We start from the raw sequence: 20854 nt of genomic DNA, 5'->3' as shown, positions 1-20854 counted from the left end.
TGTCTCGTCTCGCATTTTCTCATTCCCCGCAGTCTCGCTCATTCCCGCTACACTAGACCGCGTTAATTCTGTCGAGTTCTCCCGTTCCTTAGACTCTACCCCCAAAATCACCGGACGGACAGCGGACACCACTAGTATTGCACTTTTCTTGTGCTCTTGTCGCATTTGTTAGATCCGTGTTGCATGCTCCTGCTCGAAGATGATGAATGCAATCAGTTTTGTGCCTTGTACAATGTTTACACCCACGGCGGACGATAGTCACATTGTACGTATGTGCCATGGGTTCCTGGCTGGGGTGCAGTGAACATGACCCCCGTACGCTCATCATTCTCTTCTACACAATGCACTCTCGCATTCATACTTCAAGGACCCGCAGGACACGTCCCCTGGTGGACATCAAGGTGTGTCTCGGCTTGCCGCGGGGTCGTATTCCCGGTGCTGACGTCAATGCAACTCTCCCATGTAGGCGAATTCATTTCGACTAGGCTCTGTATGCTATGGTAGCGCAAACGTTGCTCTGAGATTACTAAAAGGAGGGCGGTCCATCATTCAACCAATGGTCATTCAAAGCTGCAGCCACTTCCCTCACAATAGGCCCGTAGATCCGTCTTGGGCCCTGTGGCCCTGTCGCACAATGCTCCCCTGCCGCGTATTGCTGCTCAGAACAAGCAGCGATGGATACTCCCTCGCGCTCATTGTGGACCCATGACCAGGTATTCAATGGCGCGCGAGGTATATAAGCCCGGGCACGACGAGGTTGGCAAGTATCCTCATCCTCCTCACTTCCCTCACTCATCTCAGCGAACCTCCTCAGCGACCAACTGCCCCTCGGTGAACCTCCTGATCACACAACGTCGAGACCATGGACCCACCACCACACTGCTCCCCAGTTCTCTCTCACTTCCGCCACATAATCCTACTCTATCCGACTGTCCGCCACGTAATCCTACTCTAGCCAATATCTGGGACTACCTGACGGACTCGTCTGTGAGGTCTGGGTACGGCGCTGGGTGTAGGCGGAGGCATGTCGGGGGCGAACGTGTATGTCAATTTCATTCTCTGAACGTTGTCCCGTGGCTAATCAGGGACGTGCGTGCTCTGCAGATGCCTATTCAAATGTCGCTCTCGTCGACATGCCGAACTTCGAACAGAACGCGAGCGAGCGGCGGCGAGCACTGCACCAGGAGAGCCGGAGACCTTGCAGGTCCTCCAAGCGCACGTAAGACGGGAAAGAAGGCGATGCACCAGGGAAGGGTTTCCCCGTACTGAGCATCGTGGACCGGCACGCTCAGGGAAGCTCCCTTGCGAGACCATGTTCGACGCCTGGCATCGACCCGGACTGGTTTGGTAGGAGGGTAGACATCCCCAACACCGGTACAAGGGGCCTACCTAAGGTATGTGTTACGCTCTGCTTAGCCAACCTCGTATTTACCATCGCGCGACCTCCTCCAGGAGTCATCCCTCTATAGCCGTCCGCCTTCTGTGTTGCCCGCCGCAAAATGTGCTGGGAAACCGACGGAACCGCGGGCATTGGCGTGGCACACCGCGCATGAACACCTCTAGAGAGCCGGAAATCAACGTACCCGCAAACTACCAGCGCTACCACGAGGCATCTCGTATACGCACCCAGGTTCTCCTCCCATAGTCCCGCCGAGTTTTGGCTCGACACTGCCACGCTTTCCAGAGAAGAGCTATCTCCCCGGACGGAACAGGTCTCATACAGTGTGTTTGGGGATTGAACGCCCCAACTCATGCCACTAGGACCCACGAAATCCGTATCTATCTATCTATCTATCCTGCAACGCACAACGGTATGTCGGGATGGGAGATAGCGAGTGTGGCGTGGAGAAGGTCGGCCAATACTAGTAGCTGGCAGCTCACTTGATGTACGGAACGTTCCATAAACATAACGTCCCATTTGAATCAAATCATCTATGAAAGAATGCCATGTCGAGTTGGGTGCTATATAAGTTCGAGTCAGCAACCTGTCGTGAGCAGTGGTCCGAAGATGACCGAAGCGTCACCATCAGGCGCCGGGAGGAGTGGTTTGGCGTTTGCGGCGGATTTGGTGCCCGTTGAGGTTTTCTCTCATCCAATGACTACTAGTAGGTGCTCTCAGACCCCCTTGGAGGTGATGTAAACCAAGACAATTGGCAGCGCTACTCATAACCCATGTGTTGAGGAATGTAGGAGATCGCGCCTGCGTTGACAACCACCGTGAGCGGTTCATTTCATATTCTGCGGGGGAATCGCGTTGACGACTTCTCCGAATAGATGGCACAAGCCCACTGCCTGATTCTGGTCAACTGTTAAGCATACTGGTCTTGAGATACCTATACGTCCTGATGTGCACTGCTAGTGAATCCATCGTGCTACTCTTTCGAACATTGCACTCAAGTTGATTGTCACGGTGTACGCTTCGTCCTCCCTCTACTGCATTTGCACAGAGCAGGCTCCAGTATTCTCCTCCGGAGATCCTGGGTAGTCACGCTTCGCTCCCGGATTTGCATACCGGGTATATATCCTGGTTACAGGCGCCGCTCCCCTATCTAGGCGGCTGCGGACGTAGCCTATACACAGATGGAAGAAGCGATCTCTCTGCCTTACTCGGCCGAGCCCACCCACATGGAATGCGTACTCGCGACGAACGGCGCACTTTATCGGCGCACTTTATCAGCTCTGGAAAGCGTACGCCGCGTGCTATGCGAGTATCTACTTGGATTTAGATGAAGAAGAGGGATGTGTGGCGCGCTGGTAGCGGTCGGGCGTTACAGACGGCGTGGTGCAGAACAGGAAACTGGTCTCCTCAACATCTCCCCATGGCCACGACCACAAGCAACCAATGGGCTTGAGGCGGCCAGTCTTATCGTAGCCGGAATTCCGCGCACGGCAGAGCTTACGGTAATGTCCCGCCGCCGTGCGACTCGCATTCGGAGTAGGAAGACATGGTCGTGACAAACGTGAGCTCGGCAAAACGGGCTGTTCCAAAAATTCGACGTCCTTTATATAGCTTGATTATGTGTCACGAGAATCGGCATCGAATAGGCCATCCCAGTAATAGAGGCCATATGAGCCTCATACACAAACTTCCTTGCCAGTGCTACACATGGGCCGAATCCCGTCCATACTACTTTCAGTCTTTGCCGTGCTCTGCTTGTACCAGTGCTTTCTTAACCAGTTATATGGACCAATATATTCCGTGGCATGCGGCTATAACATCTTTGAATGGACTTTGGCCTGGAAGCGGCCTTAGACTCATTGGAGGCCCCGGCGAGCACTGCGCTTACACCCACTCTTTTTATGCCGAGCGCGCAGTAAGCGCCCAAGTGTACGACATTGATTTAGCGCCGAAACCTGTTCACTTTCCTCTGCCTCGTGTTTTAACGGAGTCGCTCCATCATACCTACACTGAACCTTCCCTATTATAAAGGACGTTATACCGCGGAAATTTCCATAAATGTGCGTCTGTTTTTTTCCTCATACCATGACACGTATATCGAGAATTCATCTACACTCGCTACAGGTTCCTCAAGCGTTGGGAGTCGATTTCCCTTTTCGACACGCTGAATGTCAAACCAAACCCACCCTCACGGCCGTCGCAGGAACCCATGGGTTGTCTGCAATCAATGTTGGACCTGGGGTAGCGGCCCTTGCCTTAGGCCCCCGGCATCTGTGTCGGCCACGCAGACAGCCGTTACTGGGGTAATACACTTACGCGAACCACCCCGGCACGCGCTTTCGTGTAGGTAACAATACGCAGCTACAAGATCCAGTAGCAACCTTCAGCATAGCACGATAAGCACACCCCTCGTGAGTCGACCGAGACGCTTGAAGATAACGGAAGAGCTTGTGAATGTCGTTTCTGACATCTCTTGCGACGGTTGTAACAGGCTCATGCTCGCAACTCTTCTAGAGAGCACGCGATTTATTGAAACGCTCCAGGCTGCGCCTCTCAATGGCAGCGGTCTCGATTCTATGTCCCCAGCGCACGTCATAAAGACCGGCCGCGACGTTTAATGCATCCGCAGATGGGACTGCGGCGGCATGCACTCTGCTTCAACATCCTAAACACGTCAAAGCGGCTGCACGGGTGCTCAGGAAGAAGGTTCATGTGGAACGCCACCCCGGCTCGGTCGTCGACTCAATTCCATGCCGTGTTCAGCAAGGCCCGATCCCCGAGCTGTACATGCCCCTCGCTAGTCCGTCAATCTCCTTTCAATATCAAAAATACGCAGCTGATACCACGGTGTCCTTCAGGTCGCCGCGTCGAGTCAGTCGCGAGGCGGCCAACGAGCTCTGGGCACAATGCTCCCTCCTATGCCGGTCGGGCCTTAGGTTCTCTACCTTCGACCTTTTCACACAGATCATAGCCAGCACTTCGGCTGACATTTGAGCTATTTTCAGCGCGCAGCTTTGCTCCCGACACACGTTACGCGGAGCGCTCCAAATCGAGACCTGGTCGAAACCCGCCGGCCCAATATGCAGTGTAGCAGGAGGAGAGCAAAGCAACTTCCGAGGAAAACCATAAGCCTCTCCCTCTCTATTCGTTTCTGCAACTCATATCCCCCAAGTCCCCCCTACTCAGGCAACGGCTAGTATGTGCTGTCCCACAGTATCACAACCGACTGTCATGTGCGTAGCAAGAGCTTCTATCAAGCTGCGACTTCATGCGAGGCGAAGTATACTCCAAGCGAGATATCTGTCATCCAGTCTTCTCTTACTAGAGCATCGCTGACCTCGTGAGCTCGGGGTTGCGTAGCCCCGGCAGTGTTGCTAAGTATAAAGTACGGTCAACCAAGCGCATTTATTCAACACGCCCTGCGTCTTTCCCCATCCAGCATCCACACCTCGAACACTCATAACACGCGCAACAAGTATGTCGAGTTCCATTCCCAAGCTAACATAGTACGAGTTTACTGATCCCCCCTAGTGTTCTCCGACACCCCGCTGCTTCACATCAATTTCGAACGCAAGCCCCTCCTCGCCCCAGCGATCGATGCTCCTCACATTCTCATCATCGGTGGTGGTATCATCGGAATGTCTACTGCCTGGACGCTGCTCGACAGCGGCTTCAAGGTCACCGTGCTCGCTCAGCAATTCGCCTCGCGCGACGGCGTGCGCCTAACGTCCCAGATTGCAGGCGCATTGTAAGCCGTCTTTCTTAGACTCAGTGCTCGCGCCGACTTGCTGACTCCGAATCGATTTCCAGGTGGGAGTATCCGCCCGCGGTGTGCGGTCACACCTCGGACGCGACGGCTCTAGAGAGCTCGAAGCGCTGGGCCATGATTTCCTACCACGTCTACAAGTACATGGCCGCCAACCCCGTGCTCCGCGAGCGGTACAGTGTCCAAATGCGCGAGACGGTGTTCTTCTTCGACAAGCGCGTCCAGGAGGACCCGGCCCAGCTGCACAAGATGCGCGAGATGGAGCGCAGCGGCATCGCCGGCTTCCGCCACGACATCAGCGTGATGCACGAGCTCGGCTTGGACGAGACGCGGTGGGTCGACGCGTACGAGGTGCTCTCGCCGCTCATCGACACGGACCTGGCGCTCTGGCGCATCACGAAGCTCGTTGAGTACAAAGGCGCGAAGCTTGTCGTCGGGTCTATCACTGGGGACTTGCTCGCGCAGGAGCAAGCGTTGCTGATGGAGCACCGGGCCGACGCGATCGTGAACGCCTCCGGCCTGGGTGCGTACACGCTCGCGAACGACGACCAGGTGTACCCCCTCCGCGGAGCCGTCCTCCGCCTACTCAACGATGGTGAGAAGTTCGAGAAAATCAAGAAGGCGCTTGTCGTGAGCGCGACGGCCAACGGGCACGTGAAGTCTGAGTACGACCAATCTCGTTCTCCCCTGTGATACCATCGCTGACGCTGCCCCTCAGCTTCATCTTCATCGTCCCGCGCAACGAGAACATCCTCTACGTCGGCGGCTTTTCCGAGCCGGACCAGGTCGACCGCATCGACGAGGACCACGAGAACGTGCAGAAGGTGATACGTGACGCGCAGGAGTTCCTCCCCGACCTCGACCTGTCCCACCGCGACCCCGCGTACCCGCTCGCGCAAGGCCTCCGCCCCGCACGCATCGGCGACTTGCGCGTCGAACGCGAGCTGCGCCCGCCCGTGGGCGGGGCGGGCCCGCTCCACAGCCGCATCGTACACTGCTACGGGCACGCGGGCGCGGGCTGGTCGCTTGCCTTCGGGAGCGCGCTCGAGGTGAAGACGCTCGTCGAGGACGCGCTGGAGCAGCTGCCGCCGGACGCGATGCACCACGCGGCGTCGAGCGCGGTGTCGCACGCGACAGTGAGCCACCTGGAGAACCACGGTGCGTTGAAGAAGCCGACCATGGATGCCGTGCGTGCCGAGGCGGTCCAGAAATGGCTCGCGGAGCCGATCGAGTTCCACGACTGAAGGGCTGGGGAACGACGTGGACATAAGGAGCAAGGATTCGCTGTAGTAGCTGTACTTTTACATCGTGTAACAATTTACCTGGTCTTTCTGCTTGTGCTGCTACATTCCAGCTCTCCAGGCCGCATGTTTTTACCCGCGACAAACATGTCTGGACGGTCCGATATGAAAGGCGGACAAGGATGAGCGCGCTTGCACGTACATTGCCGGACTTTGGTTTATTGGTCGGAAGCTTGAGAATCGCGAGTGAACCGTCAACACCTTATTTCGGCAGGCCACAAGCCGTCACAGACCGGTGCGGATTGGTATCGCAATATGCTCCTGATCCAAACCATAATGGAGGAAGGATGGCACATGATGCATCTTCTGGGCGAGTGTTCTCGGTGCATGTACGCCGGCCGCTTACGCTGATGTTGCGGGCATTAATTGCACATAGGCACATGCCCTGAACCTGGTCCTTGTGCGGGGTGAAGCGCGCCTTGAGCCATCAATGCATCATGGTGAAGTCAAAGTACCCAGTTGTATCATTTGAACCTTGAAACCAGCGAACAGTATATACAATGCTCGACCATTTGTTTAGGGCCTGGCTACGAGATCTGAATTTCAATACTTATGAGCATACACGCGTATACTGACTCGTGCAAGTGGCTAACTTACGCACGTTTCCAGTGGTACGACCAGTGCCACGTCTTTAAGATCTCACCGAAGACATGGAGGCAAAAAAGTTTGAAAAATCCAAACCTGGAAACATAATCAGTCTAACCGTGGCCAATTGCTGCTCCTTCGCACGGCCTTACTTACCTTCAGTTTTCTCGAAGAAACCCGGTCTGCTCATGAGGCGACCCACCGCATCCGGGGTACCCTTCAAAAAATCCGACACTCGCCCGATGAACGCCTCCGGCTGCTCCTGCTGCACCCAGTGGCCCGCCCCCGGCACCATGATCATCTCGTCCTCCTCCATGTCCGTACACGCCTCCTCCTGCATCCTATCGATCGCGCCCGGGTTTTGGTACAAGCCCCAGTCTTTTTTCCCGCACACGTACATCGCCGGCACGTCGATCGTCTTCCCCGCGAGCTGCGTAAGCTCTTCCGCCAGCCCGGAGTCTACCGTGACCCGGTACCGGTTGAGGCCACCCTGGAAGCCCGTGCGCTCATACTCGCGCGCGTACACCGCGACCTCTTCGTCGGGTAGCCAGGCGCACCGCTGCGCCTCCTCCACTGACGGCGCCCCCGCCTGCGCGACGTCCGCCATCGTCGCGTCGCGGGGCATCACGTAGTAGTGCGGCAGCTCGCCGAGTCCCGCTGCGCTTTTCTCGAGTGGGTGTGGGTCGTTCGGCGCCCAGTCCGCGCTCTTGATGTGGAAGTACCCGCGGAAGAACGCGTGCAGGCCCTGCGGCGCGTGCCACATATCGTCGTTCGCGCGTGCGGTCGAGTTGTTGAGCATGTAGTGCTTGCGCGGGGGGTCAAGCGCGCCGAGGCCGCTCGCGAGGACCGTCGCGGGATAGAGAGCACCGCCAGGCGCCGGGGCGCCGGGGAAGGGCGTGCTCACGAAGACGACGGACTTGTAGAGCTCGGGGTGGGCAAGCACGCTGAATCCCGCAATGGTCGCGCCAGCGTCGTGACCGACGAGGCACGAGACGGACTCGTGTCCCAGAGCAGAGACGAGTGCGGCTGTGTCTTCTGCGAGGTTGAGTACTTTGAACGAAGTCAGGTCGTCCTCGAATGCGATGGGGCGAGTTGCACCGGGCGCAGAAGGGTCCTGTGGCTTCGTGCGCCCAAATCCGCGCATGTCGGGGGCGACGACATGGTAGCCGAGGCCAGCGCGAGAGAAGGGGAGGATCACCTTGCGCCAGGAGTACGCGATCTCGGGGAAGCCGTGCAGGAGGAGGATGAGGGGATCCGTGGGCTTGCCGGCCTCGAAGAGGTGCACATCCAGGTCGCGGACGGGCAGCGTGCGCGAGCTGACGCCTTCAGGGATACCTGGCCAGTCCGAAATTTCGACTGTCCCTGCCATACGTTTGAGGGGGATGAAGATGGGGGCGATAAGAGCTGGAAGCTTAAGAGCTCATGAGCAGTTGAGTTTTGTCCACGGATTTCATAAAACGGCGGACGCACCTTCCGGTGAGTGATTGGTGCATACTTATAGCTACGAGATGCACCAGCTGGTTAACAATAGCGTAGGTTAGGCTCGAACGTTCCGTCCCCACAAGAGGCCGGTCCCGGCACTGAACGGTGGGTAGACAAACAAGTCACATGCATAATGATGCTTCGACTCCGCAGAGGGTGAGCACGAGCCAACATCTGCCGATTCACAACGCAAATGTGCATTCCGTGGGAGGCGACCACCGCCACATACGTGCTCATGCACAATTTCAGACTGGTTTGATGCCTGTGCATACGTTGAGATTTGTCAATATGCTGTACGAGCATACAAATGTGAGGAACACACCTTTATATACACAGCTACGAAAGGCAAGCTTTGCCGTTGAGGCGACGTACCTTCGTTCAATATACAGCCAAAGACATCTTCCTTCCGTACCGCGGACATTCAAATACAGGTTTCCATTAACGACTAGCTCGATATTCAAATCTACTTGCCCAGGTTATCAGACCAGGACTCGTACTTGTCGATCTCCTCCGTCAACGTCTTGATCTTCTCGCGGATGAGCCCGATCGAGTCCTTTCCGAGCGGGAAGTGCAATGGCGGGCTCGACAGCTTGGAGAACTCGATGACCTTGGCGACCGCAAGCGACACGTCGGCGGGAGCGAGGTCCGCGGGGGTGTCGGCCTCCTTGCCAGCGCCCTTGAGGAACGCGCCGCGGAAGTTGTATACGGGCAGCGCGGGATTGGCATATGCTGGGTGTGGGGGGACCATCACCATGCTGGTGTCGAGGTTGAAAACGGAGGTCTTGAACGCGCCGGGCTCCAAGATGGCAACCTGCAAGCAAATATGTTAGCTAAGCTGTTTCCTGTGAAGTCCACGCTAGACTGCACACCTTGATGTTCCAGGCTGGGTCAACCTCCTTCGCAAGAGACTCGCTGAAGCCCTCGAGAGCTGTCGTAGAAACGAGGTTAGCAACACGGTCGAGGAAAGATAACTTGAAAAATTACTTACCATGCTTCCCACCCTGCGGCTTGTTCTCCTCACGGAAGAACGTGACCGCGCGCTGCGAGACGTGCACCGCGCCCCAGAAGTTGACCTCGAAGAGCGGGCGGGAGACGTCGTCCGGCACAGCCTCGTTCTCCCCAACTGCGACGTTCCCGCGTTGTTGAACACGATGTCGACGCGCCCGAACGCGGCCTTGGCCTGCACGAACGCGGCGTCGATGTCCTCCGGCTTCGTGACGTCAAGCTTCACGATGAGGAGGCGGTCCGCGCTGTACTTCTTTGCGAGGTCTTCGAGCGCGGCGGGCTTCCGGAGCGTCGCGACGACCTTGTCGCCGCTCTCGAGCGCTTGGATGACGGTCTCGCGGCCGAAGCCGGTTGAGGAGCCGGTGACTGTGAAGTGAATGGTTAGTATAAGCTAGACGCGGAGGAGTACATGTGTACTCACTGAGCCAAACACGGGGGGTAGACATTGTTGTATTTGTTGCGGTTGTTGATTTAGAGGGAGTTGTGGTGGTTGGGTGAGATGCTCTACCCAGCTTCAACGCCGCTCTCTTTATACCTTCCAGCGCGGCCCGCAGCGTGAACGGCTGATGAGTATCTCATCCTTGGCCCAACGCATTGCGTGCACGGTCTACTCTGCGTGCTGGATCTGCGACCGTACTTGCTGGGCCACTCGGAGTAAAACCTGACAAAGCCGCTCAAGCAATCAAGCGCCGGTCAGTACAAAGACGCCAGGTCTGATACGGCTGACTCAGGTACCATCCCGCGTCCCTCCTGCCTGACACAGGCTGGACGGAAAGGGTACCTGCCTATCGCTGTGTAACTGTGGCGCTGAGTCAGTGATAGCTTTCACAATACCGAATGTGAGCAATAATCGGTGGCGACTCAGCCATCCATACGCGTTCGGATGAGTGGTTAGTGCGCAATTCAGCAAGGCCCTATCTTCCCAAAAGCAGGTCGTGCACGCCTTGCTGACGGGGAGAGACAGGCGACTGTGGGCCTGCATATCGAACTTCGCTCCGTCGTGACAGTTCTAGCGATTTTGATGATGCGGTGGCGACATAGCGCATCGCCGGGTGTTCGCCGTACGCCCCACGCAGTGATTCGGATATCGACTTGCGTGCGATTGCAAAACAGTCGTACACCTGCATCGAGCGACCAGGCTGGACTAGTCATAAGATCTACATTGTGCTTGCTTCTGGGGTCTAGGATTATACACGAATGGCTTGTGACGCAATAGGCTCACCTTTATCGTACTCCTTCTGCCAGCATCTGAAAGAAATATCTACGTTACCGCGACGCATCCTTACGCCTATGCCGATGTCGCGGCTGCTATCCACGCTTGGTGCCGCTTCACTAGCTCGGAGACGATGTCCTCCTCGATCTCCTTCTGCGGATGTTGTTCGAGATCGATGCGCAGCCACGACTCTTCATACCGTTCATCAGGCGCACCTTCGCCCTCTTCCGGGCGTGTGGCGGAGGCACGAGGCGAGACGAAGACGACCTCGAATTTGCGCCGGTGGAGGTCGTTTCCGATCACGACCTGATGTCCGTACCTCGCGAGGGCCTGCCGGGCCTTCGGAACCAGCAACGCCTCGTCGGTCTCGAGCTTTGAATCCGAAACGTGAGCAATCGACCGTCTGAACAGAGTCAAACACGACCCACTTTGAAAGAGACGATATAACCCTCCCGTGTCCACTCAGCGACGAGTGGCTTGAGAATCTTGGGAACCTGGTCCATTTCGATGTGCAGACTGCCCTTTCCGGACTGGATCTTGTGCTCCGACTGCCATAATGCATGTGAGAAAGCAGCACCGCGTAGTGCTTTCAAGGACAAGATCCGCACCATTCTCTGCCTGGGCAGGAAGAAGTCGCTCACGGCCGCAGCCAGGTAGTACAGACAGCTGCGACCAAGCTGCGACAGCTCCTGGCTGACCGCGCGAAGCAACCAGAGGTAATCGTTCACGGTCACGAACGTGAGCGTAAGGAGCGTCCCCGCGTTCTGCGCGTCCTTGTATGCGGCAAGAACATCAAGGAGCTGCGCCCGTTCTGCCGGGCGTACGACAATGTGAGCCGCTGCGGAGGAGTCGCCGGTGGATGTTGGCTCAGAGCTGCCGAAATCGAGGAAGTCGAGAAAAGGGTGCGTGGAATGCGAGTAGTGTCGGCTGAAGGGCTGCAGGCTGAACTGCCGGTGCATAAAGATCACCGCATAGCCCGCCTTCAGGAAGTACTCCGCGGAGGTTGCTCCTCGCGTGCCTTGTCCCGAACGTAAGTCTCGTATACCGGAGCACCCCGCCGGGCGCGGTGTAGACACGGCGTACCGGCACTGAAGTTGTCCAAGAACCGCACGCTGCGATGGCGAACCGACTCGTCAGCTCCCTTCTTCGTGAAACTGGGTTTTGGGGATGGTGCTCACACATTGAGCTCGAGGGGCACGGTGGTCCCGCCGCTCTGCAGGATTAGGAAGGCGCGGATCAGCGTCGATCCCCAGATCGCGTAGGCGGAATGCACGCACCGTTACTAGTACCACCTTGCGTCCCTCCCGCTGCTGCCTCTGGATGAACTCACTGACCCGCGCGACGTCGCTCTCCAGCGTAGTAGGGGGCGGTTGTGTTGCGAAGTACCGCTCGGCAGAGAAGGTGTGCTCCTCTGTTTGCGAGGATGTTGCCATGGCGGATCTAGGGACGGTTCCAATGCGCTGGTATTGGGCGTTTCTGTCAGAGTCCCGAGAATGTGGTACGTGGTTCGTTGTAGGTGTCGACGAGCGTAGGTGTGTGCAAGAGGAGAGCAGCGCAAGCGTCGAGGACGTACATGACCGCGTGAAGGATGACTAGGACATGCGCGCTCATCGTCGGCCCACATCTGCCCATGCTCCTGCTCCCGACCACCATGCATGGCGCCATTCGACGTCGTCCATACTTGGAAACATACACGTCTTGTCTCCCCGAGCTGCACGACGAGTCTTCTTGCATGCCGCTTCCAAAGCCGATCTCGGGCGGTAGTGACAACGGCGCCGCCATCACGCAACGACGCCCCGCTTCCCTGCCACTCTTTCCCCGCCGATCTGTATAGCATACCCCGCTTCATCGAGGACGTACTGCCTTGTATTGGCCATCCCCGGATATCTTGATGATACAGTCCGCACAAATAGCCGTGCTCGGCCCAACTCTGTGGCTGGCATTGCACCGCGCAGCTCAACGCGCCTCGCCCGACGCCCGACGGTGGATGGAAGACGAAGTTTGTCCCCGTCTATCCCATGTTTGCACCCGGTTCTCAGCTGATACTCCTCCGAAGCGTATCTGACGCGGCTACAGTACAAGTGCACACCGCCGCCATGGCGACTTGCTCGTTTTGCGGTCGTCGCGGGATGCTCATTGGCCAGGACGCCTACCCGGTCATCGCGATTGGCTGGCGGAGTTGCCAAGCTTGCACGACGCCGCCCCCAGCCCGATCGTTTGCACATCGCGTTTGCGGTGTGTTGCGGTGTGATTCGCTCGGGTGAGCTCCCGCCTGGTGAGTGAATGGTGCATCGCAAGGATGCTTGGCAACGATTGGCCACCAGCCCGTCCTGGTGCCTCCCGCCTGATTGTGCTCCTCGCGGGCTCGCGCCGGGCGCGCAGAAAAGCCTCAGGGCCAGTCTGATCCACCATTTATCCGGCTACGTTACACCGAGTGATTAACGATCCGAGCCCGAGCCATGTTTGGGCATGCTTCGTGACCTCGGGGTCGTTAAATAGCCCCGTCCCCACACCACCCCGCCCCCCATTCTGCACTTCCAGTTTCAACGTACCGAGGCCGGATCCTCACCTCTCGCAGTCTGCTCGCATTTTTCTACTCGTCCTTACCCACCGTTCTTTCTCGACCCCTTCGCTCTCGTTCTTAGTGCTTCTCACTTCACCGACTCGCCCACGTTCACTTCTTCCAGCTCACATTCATCGTCATGTTCTTCTCCAAGAGCTTCATCGCCGCCGCCACGGTCCTCCTCGGGCTGACCCTCCAGGCGCACGCGCACGCCGGTGTCACCCCCGCGCTCGGCGTGAAGGCCAACTTCGCCCGGGCCAACGTGCAGCGCCCCTCGACCGCCAAGCCCTGCGGCAGCATCAACGTTGCGCAGAACCTCGACGCGTCGACCCCCATCGTCGCAAAGGCGGACGGCACCTTCGTCGCCACGATCACGAACTTTAACGCGTACGCACACAGTCGTACCCCCTGGGATTATCTCGAAGTTGACACTCTTTTCTGTCGTACAGGGGCACCGACGGCTCTCGCCAGGTGACCGCGAAGGTCGACGGCACGGGCGTCGGGAAGACGTTCACGGCCGCGACTGTCACCAAGAATGGCGACAAGGTCAGTGTCATGGACACGCCGCTGTAGTCCTGCTCGTCGTACTGACCTCTTCTGCTTCGCAGTCGCCCACCAACGTCGGCTCGCAGCAGCTCACCGTCGCGCTCCCCAAGGGCATGACGTGCACGGGCGGAGCGACGAAGAACAAGTGCCTCGTCTCGTTCACGACCGCCGGCGGCTTCGGCAACTGTGCGGTCGTCCAGACCGCCGCCACTGGCGCCAAGGCTGCCACCGCCGCCGCGACCACGGGCAAGAAGGCCAAGGCGGCGGCTCGCGATGTTAACGCTGTGGTGCGTATTCCCCCAGATACGTGGGAAAGACGGCGACTGATCATGCTTAACAATGTGTAGGGCACCCGCGCGGCTCGCCATGTCCGCATTGTTGAGCAGGCCGATGAGGCTGAGGATGTGGAAGATGAGGAGGAAGTCGACGTCGAGGCTTAGACGAGGCGTCATGACTGGGTGCTTGGGACACACGGTATCGACTTGAGTGGGACTTGCCTGCACGTCAACCAGACTGCGATTGTGTATGAGTACGTACGTTGCTGCGGACGCCTTTCTCTGAATGCAGACTTGGCGCCCCCGGACTTCGCTCATCTGTGTGTTCAACGGACGTTACAAGACGCCTGAGACTCTCAAGCACATGCCGGTTCGTCCAAGCATCGTTTTCCATGTGGCCCACTGCGCAGGAAAGGATAAGTCCGGCTCCGGCTACCTATCTCGCGGGTTCGGAACACTCCAGCCTAACCCATGCTATTGTTTGCATTTCCACCAGATCGTTCGCACGTCTCATGTTCAAAGATGCATCAGTTACCCACAAGGAAGGTGCGCCGTCTGCGGTATGATGCTCGTGGATAAAACGCAGCTGCTCACGAGCTTTTAAGCTTCCTATTCTTATCGCCGCATCTCCACCTCTTTCGAACGAGCGACCACCATGGCAGGAGCTGAAAATTCGGAGTGGCCAGGAATACCTGAAGATGTCGGCTCGCGCACGCTACCCGTCCGCGACCTAGACGTGCACTTCTTCGAGGCTGGCAAGCCCACCGATCCCCTCATCCTCCTCCTGCACGGCTTCCCCGAGATCGCGTACTCCTGGCGCAAGGTGATCCTCCCCCTCTCCCGCGCCGGCCTCGGCTACCACGTCGTCGCCCCCGACCTCCGCGGATTCGGGCGCACGAAGCCGCACGACCCCACCGCCCCAGGCGCCACGCACCCGCTCACCTTCGAGGACGACGTAACCCCCTACAAGGCGCTCAACCTCGTCGAAGATGTCGTCGCGCTCGTCTCCGCGCTCGGACACGACTCCATCGCCTGCCTCATCGGCCACGACGCCGGATCGACTATCACCGGGTTCGCCGCGCTCGCCCACCCCGAGCTCGTCAAGTCCATTGTCTTCGCGAGCACGCCCTTCACGGGGGCGCCCGCGCAGCCCGGCGCGCTCTTCCCCGCGACGCTCGTCGAGGGCGCGCTCGCCGCGCTCGACCCCCCGCGCCAGCACTACATGCTCTACTTCTCCACCCCAGGTGCGAATGCAGACATGTGGCGCGCCCCACAGGGCCTGAGCGCGTTCCTCCGCGCGTACCTGCACGTCAAGAGCGCGGACTGGGCGCAGAACGACCCGCGCCCGATCGAGCCGAGCGCGGCGGGGCTGGGGACGCTGCCGCACTACTACGTGATGCCGCGCGGGGCGACGATGGCGGAGGTCGCGCAGGCGGTTGCGCCGTCTGCAGAGGAGGCGCAGCGGTGCGCGTGGCTGTCGGACGAGGAGCTCGCGGTGTACGCGCGCGAGTACGGGCGCACGGGCTTCCAGGGCGGCCTGAACCGGTACCGGGCCGTGACGGACGCGGGGCTGGCGGAGGAGCTGGTGGCGTTCGCGGGGCAGACGATCGACGTGCCGGCGATGTACGTGGCTGGGCTGAAGGACTGGGGGGCGTACCAGAACCCGGGCGGGATCGAGAAGATGCAGGGCGAGGTGTGCACGGACATGGGCGAGGACGAGATCATCCTCGTCCCGGGCGCGGGCCACTGGGTGCAGCAGGAGCGGCCGGAGGAGTTCGTGCGCTACTTGGCGGAGTTCTTGAAGGGCACCCCGGACGCGGTGATTCGCACCATGTCTGATCCAGGTTTCTTCCAGACGCTGCAAGGTAATACAGCGTAAAGCAAGGGCGGCTGGTGGCAGGCATGCGAGACACAGAACTGTATAACACCTCTGGATTATCTGGAATGGATGGATGGCTGATGTATATTACATGCTGTCAATTGCAGCGAGGATGGCGACACCATCGAGAAGGCACGACGCGTGCATGAGAAATTGTAGTCCATTCATTCTGTTCACGGTGGCTTCGTGTATTCACTCGAACCTGTACGTCATAATCAGCGGTATACAGCGACGAGCAGCTCATCGTGAGCTCATCGCCTTCACCGATCCCCCGGCTCTCGAACTCTCCTATTTTCGCCATGAGATAATCCCGCAGCACCCCGCAAGCATTCCAATACACTGCCAAGGTCAACGCTGCGTGGCTCACACATACGTAGATTCGCCGGAAAGCGTCATGTACGCCACCAGAAGGATTGTCGTCATTGATGATGATTGGAATACACACACATGCGATTGAGGGAAGAAGACATCATCGAAAAGACCGCTCTCAGGACAGGCAAAACACATCGTACACCGCACGTTCGTTCGTCATGCATCGTAGCCTGAACACACGTTACATGGCATACCTGCAGCACATCACTACATTAGTACATGCTGAAAACATGATGAAGAGGAAGAATACGCACTTCCTTGTCCACTCCCGAGCCGTTGCCTCGTACCGAGCCCGATCGGTCTTGTACAAGTGCGCGATGTCGGGGACGAGGGGGTCGTCAGGGTTCGGGTCCGTCAGCATTGAGCAGATCGAAAGGAGCACTGTTTTTCAGCCGAGAATGTCAGTCTCCATTCAACAGTGAATAGGAGGTGATGATAGAACGCGCCGCATCGCACAGCACGGCAACCGCTTCGCAATCAGATCGCATCGGAAACCGTGCAGGCACACGCAGGCGGAGAAAGCAAGGTACAGAAGAGGAGCTGTGACGCACCTTTCGAGATCGTCAATGCTGGACTCCACTGGTCCCTCAAGATATCGAGGCAGATCGAGCCGTTCGCGTTGATGTTCGGGTGGTAAATCTTCGTCGTGAAGCTGACCTTGGGAGGCTTGAAGGGGTAGTCCGTCGGGAACGTGATCGAGAGGAAGAACACGCCGCCCGCATACGGTGAGTCGCCCTGTCGACCGCACACACACATACACGGGGAGCATGCAATTGGGAGGAGGGCGAGCGATCACACGAGCGCACGTCAGTAACGCCGAGCTTCACACGCAATAGGAACAGGGACGAGCTTGACGTACCGGCCCCATGATCGTCGCCTGCCACTGGAACATGTTATCGCCCGTCGGGCCTGCGCTGCAGGAGGAGGGCGGGTCCCGGCCGAGATCGATCAACTCCTGCACATCGCAACGCGCAGAACGGCCGCACGCGACGCAGGGAAGAGCAGCCGTCAGCATACATCGCCCCGTGAAGACGGCCGCAGAGCGCCGCACAGCCAAACCACCACATCCGGCCGAGCAGGCGCCGCAGCTAGATGGGGGTTGGCTAGTGGCGTGAAATGCAAACGCACCTTGTTAATGCGCTTGAGGGCCATTGCGAGAGTCTAGAGGACTGCAAGGAAGTCGAGACTGCACTCAGGAAGTCGTTGTGCACACGATCGAGCAGGATCGCAGGGCAGATGGAACACGATGGCCGTGGGAGTCGTATCGATGAGCAGATGCAGAGCAACCGCGAGAGGCGAGAGGGCAGCGTCGAGGAGAAAGTGAGCGAGTGCACACTGCGGAAATGGACAGCGAGACACTTACGGTGAGCGAGAGAAGAGACGATGGAGGAGGAGATGGTGGATGAAGACAAGGATTGGAAAGCGCCTGGCGGATAGCCTACCGCTCTTTGCCCTTTGTCACCCTGTTTGGCCTGATTACTACGGCCGGCGCCTGCCGGCCGGTGCCCGTTATGGCAGGCCTCCGGCTACTTGTGTCTTGCAATCGTCTCGGCCTCGCCGCCCCTTGTCCTCGAGGTTCCATGAAGGTTCCGGGCCGAGACGTCTTTAAACATAACAATAGATGACGATCTCTATAGATAACCATAGACGACCTTATACACACGGATTACTGCTGGTGATACAACAGATATGTATTCCTCGCTCCCTGTCTACGTGTGTATGTTCATTCCTACACAGTCAAGTCCCAGGCTGGGCCGGATCGCTCGTCTCGCGCGAAGGCCTCAGGCAGGGCGGGCATCGGGACCCTAGTAGGCTACAGCATCTATCCTACACCCTGAGGTACTTCGCTATAGCTGCCAGTCACCGTGCGGGCACGGCCGGCGCGCCGCGCGGCGCTACATGTCGTGAGGCCCTCAGTCCTCGAGGAAGAAGTAGTTGCCAGATGCTACGCGAATGTCAGCACACGCCGCACGCGGCCGTACAAAAGAGAGGGGACGTACCCTTCTGCTCGCGGTCCTTGACACTGTACTTCTTGTTCACGCGCGGCCGGTAGTTCGTCGGGTCGCGACGGAACGTAATCTCCAGTGATGCGAGGAACCTGTTCATGCCCGTCAAGAGCGATTGCGGGCTGTCATACACACATAATTAGCCGCGGTTGCATAATAAGGACACAGCACGGGGCACGCACGGGGTGGCGGTGGCGGAGACGGCGGGCTGGCCCTGGAAGACGATGACGCGGTCCGCGAGGTAGGTGGCCATGATGAAATCGTGCTCGATTACGAAGGCGGTCTTCTTCGCATGGAGGATGAATCTGGAAGCCTGTCAGACGACTGCCACGCAGGAGATGATCGAACAGAGCACTTACCGCTTGATGACTTTGCTGGCGATGATACGCTGCTCGGAGTCCAAGAACCTGTTACGCGTGTCAAATGCGGTCACCCGTGCAGACAGCTGGACGACTTACGATGAGGGCTCATCGATGAGGTAAACCGACACGTTCGGCTTTCCGAGCGCGAGCACGATGGCTACACGCTGGAGCTCTCCTCCGGAAAGCGTCTTCACGTCCTGGTCCATAATTTGCTCAAGGTTCATCGGCTTCATCACATCGGTATTGAACTGCGGATGCATGAACGCCGCCTTGATACGCTTGATCAGCAGCATCCGAACGGTGCCCGGGAAGCTCGGCGAGATCGTCTGCGGCTTGAGCGATACCGCAAGGTTCTGCTTCTCCGCCTCCTGATCGGGCGTATCACCCGCGAGCAGCTTGACGAACGTCGTCTTGCCCGTTCCGTTCTCGCCCAACATGACGATGATCTCCGAATCCGTGAACGAGCCGCTTTCGACCGTCAGCTTGAAGCCGCCGTTCGTCTTGGTCATCGAGGGGTAGGAGTAGTGCCGTGTCTTGTCGATAACGAGCTCTTCCGCCGTCTCCACCATCTTGAATGAGAGCGACTCCTCACGGAACCGCAGGTTCTCCGTCGGGATGAAACCGTCGAGGAAGATGTTGATACCTGCAATGCATAAGCATCCGGCTAACCCATGGCATAGCCGAAACAGCCATACCTTCACGGACGGAGTAAGGCATCGTCACCACACCGTACATCGACGGCTTGCCGTACAGACAGCAGACGAAGTCCGACAGATAGTCCAGCACGGACAAGTCGTGCTCGACCGCGATGACGTAGTTGTTCGACGTGAGCAGCTCTCGGATGACCTCCGCCGCCTTCAGACGCTGCTTGATGTCGAGGTAACTGGACGGCTCGTCGAACATGTACACATCCGCATGCTGGATGCACGACATGGCGATCGCGAACCGCTGGAGTTCTCCACCAGAGAGTTGGCCCACCTCGCGCGTGAGCACCTCGTTCAGCTCGAGGTCGTCGCACATCTTCTGCTTGTTGTCGCGCTCGAGCTTCCCGTCGAGCATCTGCGAGACGGTCATGACGCCCTTGATCGCGCGCGGGATGTGGTCGACGTATTGCGGCTTGATCAGCGCCTTCAGGTTGTCCTCGAGCACCTTCGTGAAGTAATTTTGCAGCTCAGAGCCACGGAAGTATTTGAGGATCTCCTGCCAGTCTGGAGGGTCCTGTGCGCAAGCCCAGGTAGGTGTGAGGGTCGTGAGGTGCGCAATAGGTACCACATACATCGTAACGGCCAAGATTGGGTTTCAGCTTGCCCGCGAGAATTTTTAGGGCGGTACTCTTGCCGATACCGTTGGTGCCGACAAGACCGAGCACTTGACCCGGTCGTGGTGTTGGTAGGCGATGGAGCTTGAAGGCATTTGCGGTGTAACGATGTGTTACTTCGGAGTCGAGGTTGGTGGGGAGGTTGATGATGGCGATGGCTTCGAATGGGCATCTGTTCGTGTGTCGTACCATGAGACAGAACCAGGTGAGGGTGAGGAGACGTACTTCTTCACGCAAATACCGCATCCTATACACAGGAACTCCGAGATGTATGCGATCTTGTCGGTCGGCTTGACCTCGATACACAGCTTGCCTAGAGAGTACGCTCAGACTCGGAGCAGTCATGGCGGCAGAGATCGTACCCATTTTCACAACGGGACAAGACTATGAGATGGATCAGCTCGATACCAGAATTAAGCGAATGTGCGTTCTTACCTTCTTGCACTCCTGTGCACATCGTTTCGGCTTGCAGCGGTTGGAGTCTACGATGGCTATACGGGTGATTTTGTCGGCCATTGTCGACAAGAGTGCAGGGGGTGGATGGAGGGTAAGGGAGAGGATGAGCGCAGTGCGCAACCGTTCTGTGTCCTCCCGCTGCTCGATCGGCACCGCGAAATTTCTGATCACGTGACTGTGCTCAATGCCTCCGTCCGGATTGGTTCTTACCACAACCTCTCGCAATATGGCTCTTTATTCCTACTCTGTGCTGTGAACAGAGCATAGTATAGCTCCCGAGCTAAGGTCGATAAAACCAAGCTGGTACATCCTGTGGGGCTCGTTCA

The 20854-nt window shown here is 58.0% G+C and overlaps 8 protein-coding genes across 8 annotated transcripts; 3 read left to right on the top strand and 5 right to left on the bottom strand.

The window, feature by feature from the left end:
• Positions 1 to 4876: 4876 nt before the first annotated feature.
• On the top strand, positions 4877 to 6409 carry TRAVEDRAFT_51132 (nucleotide-binding domain-containing protein; the record flags this gene model as incomplete). The annotated part of the gene is made up of 4 exons (XM_008043812.1): positions 4877 to 4883; positions 4931 to 5147; positions 5210 to 5830; positions 5884 to 6409. 4 exons carry the CDS (start codon positions 4877 to 4879, stop codon positions 6407 to 6409), a joined length of 1371 nt encoding a protein of 456 aa, XP_008042003.1.
• Positions 6410 to 7199: 790 nt separating this feature from the next.
• Positions 7200 to 8420, bottom strand: TRAVEDRAFT_130612 (alpha/beta-hydrolase; the record flags this gene model as incomplete). Its single annotated transcript, XM_008044095.1, has 1 exon — positions 7200 to 8420. One exon carries the CDS (start codon positions 8418 to 8420, stop codon positions 7200 to 7202), a length of 1221 nt encoding a protein of 406 aa, XP_008042286.1.
• A 576-nt stretch (positions 8421 to 8996) lies between these two features.
• TRAVEDRAFT_51130 (NAD-P-binding protein) lies at positions 8997 to 9984 on the bottom strand (the record flags this gene model as incomplete). The annotated part of the gene is made up of 5 exons (XM_008043811.1): positions 8997 to 9344; positions 9403 to 9461; positions 9522 to 9648; positions 9720 to 9904; positions 9960 to 9984. 5 exons carry the CDS (start codon positions 9982 to 9984, stop codon positions 8997 to 8999), a joined length of 744 nt encoding a protein of 247 aa, XP_008042002.1.
• Positions 9985 to 10826: 842 nt separating this feature from the next.
• On the bottom strand, positions 10827 to 12184 carry TRAVEDRAFT_39401 (phosphopantothenate-cysteine ligase; the record flags this gene model as incomplete). The annotated part of the gene is made up of 6 exons (XM_008043665.1): positions 10827 to 11123; positions 11180 to 11299; positions 11360 to 11769; positions 11835 to 11863; positions 11930 to 11964; positions 12029 to 12184. 6 exons carry the CDS (start codon positions 12182 to 12184, stop codon positions 10827 to 10829), a joined length of 1047 nt encoding a protein of 348 aa, XP_008041856.1.
• A 1269-nt stretch (positions 12185 to 13453) lies between these two features.
• Positions 13454 to 14300, top strand: TRAVEDRAFT_51128 (uncharacterized protein; the record flags this gene model as incomplete). The annotated part of the gene is made up of 4 exons (XM_008043810.1): positions 13454 to 13701; positions 13764 to 13860; positions 13923 to 14147; positions 14208 to 14300. 4 exons carry the CDS (start codon positions 13454 to 13456, stop codon positions 14298 to 14300), a joined length of 663 nt encoding a protein of 220 aa, XP_008042001.1.
• Positions 14301 to 14790: 490 nt separating this feature from the next.
• TRAVEDRAFT_172632 (alpha/beta-hydrolase) lies at positions 14791 to 16128 on the top strand (the record flags this gene model as incomplete). Its single annotated transcript, XM_008044094.1, has 1 exon — positions 14791 to 16128. One exon carries the CDS (start codon positions 14791 to 14793, stop codon positions 16012 to 16014), a length of 1224 nt encoding a protein of 407 aa, XP_008042285.1. The 3' UTR covers positions 16015 to 16128.
• A 439-nt stretch (positions 16129 to 16567) lies between these two features.
• On the bottom strand, positions 16568 to 17538 carry TRAVEDRAFT_39399 (ubiquitin-conjugating enzyme E2; the record flags this gene model as incomplete). Its single annotated transcript, XM_008043664.1, has 5 exons — positions 16568 to 16580; positions 16641 to 16767; positions 16938 to 17121; positions 17246 to 17341; positions 17515 to 17538. The coding sequence occupies 5 exons, from the start codon at positions 17536 to 17538 to the stop codon at positions 16568 to 16570; spliced, it is 444 nt and encodes a 147-aa protein (XP_008041855.1).
• Positions 17539 to 18057: 519 nt separating this feature from the next.
• Positions 18058 to 20588, bottom strand: TRAVEDRAFT_172622 (RNAse L inhibitor-type ATP binding cassette protein; the record flags this gene model as incomplete). Its single annotated transcript, XM_008044093.1, has 10 exons — positions 18058 to 18331; positions 18387 to 18514; positions 18575 to 18697; positions 18752 to 18799; positions 18851 to 19397; positions 19450 to 19972; positions 20031 to 20244; positions 20298 to 20385; positions 20435 to 20456; positions 20508 to 20588. The coding sequence occupies 10 exons, from the start codon at positions 20586 to 20588 to the stop codon at positions 18300 to 18302; spliced, it is 1806 nt and encodes a 601-aa protein (XP_008042284.1). The 3' UTR covers positions 18058 to 18299.
• Positions 20589 to 20854: the final 266 nt, after the last annotated feature.

The sequence above is a fragment of the Trametes versicolor genome (assembly GCF_000271585.1).
Source record: "Trametes versicolor FP-101664 SS1 unplaced genomic scaffold TRAVEscaffold_10, whole genome shotgun sequence".
NCBI classification, from domain to species: Eukaryota; Fungi; Basidiomycota; class Agaricomycetes; order Polyporales; family Polyporaceae; genus Trametes; species Trametes versicolor.
This window is presented reverse-complemented; position numbering and strand designations above follow the sequence as displayed.